The 536-nt window shown below is 66.0% G+C and overlaps 1 protein-coding gene across 1 annotated transcript in view; it reads left to right on the top strand.

The window, feature by feature from the left end:
• Positions 1–379: 379 nt before the first annotated feature.
• Positions 380–536, top strand: part of CHMP2B (charged multivesicular body protein 2B) — a 14,905-nt gene continuing 14,748 nt past the window's right edge. The window contains exon 1 of the mRNA XM_019528731.1: positions 380–502. Coding sequence (XP_019384276.1) covers positions 469–502 — 34 coding nt within the window. The 5' untranslated portion in view covers positions 380–468. The remainder of the gene's footprint in view (positions 503–536) is intronic.

Genomic DNA, 536 nt, shown 5'->3' with positions numbered 1-536 from the left:
CCCATCTCTAAAGGGGCTGCCCCACCCCCTGTCTTCCTCCCATGCACCAGTTCTCAACCTTTTTACATGGGAGGCACCCCTAGACAGACTCAAGGCCTCCCCGAAAATGCCAGCTTTTAATTCTCCCCTTTTAAATTTTTTTTTTTAACTACAGGAGCTCCTGTATGCGCCAGGGCTATGTCAGAGGCTCCCATGCATGCCAGGCATGGTTACACGCCGAGGGGTCGGCGCCAGAAGCTCCTGCACATGCCAGGCGCGGTGCCCAGGCTCCGGTCCCTCCGTGCCAACCACGTTGCCCCTGCCCGCTCCGCCGGGGGCGGCCTTTCTTCGGGGCGGGGCGGTGACGCGAAAGCCCCACCCCGCGCGGAGGGGGGAGGGGCGGGGAGCCGCCACTTCCCGGTCACCTGAGGGAGGAGCGGCCGGAGCTGGCGCCGAGCGGAGCGGGCGGCTCCGGGATCTGCCGCCGCCATGGCCTCGCTCTTCAAGAAGAAGACGGTGGATGGTGAGGCCTCGGCCGGGCGGTCGCGTCCCTCCCC

This window comes from Crocodylus porosus, unplaced genomic scaffold (assembly GCF_001723895.1).
Source record: "Crocodylus porosus isolate Cpor-Errol unplaced genomic scaffold, CroPor_comp1, whole genome shotgun sequence".
NCBI lineage: Eukaryota > Metazoa > Chordata > Crocodylia > Crocodylidae > Crocodylus > Crocodylus porosus.
Note: the sequence above shows the minus strand (reverse complement) of the source record. Positions and strands in the feature narration are given on the sequence as shown.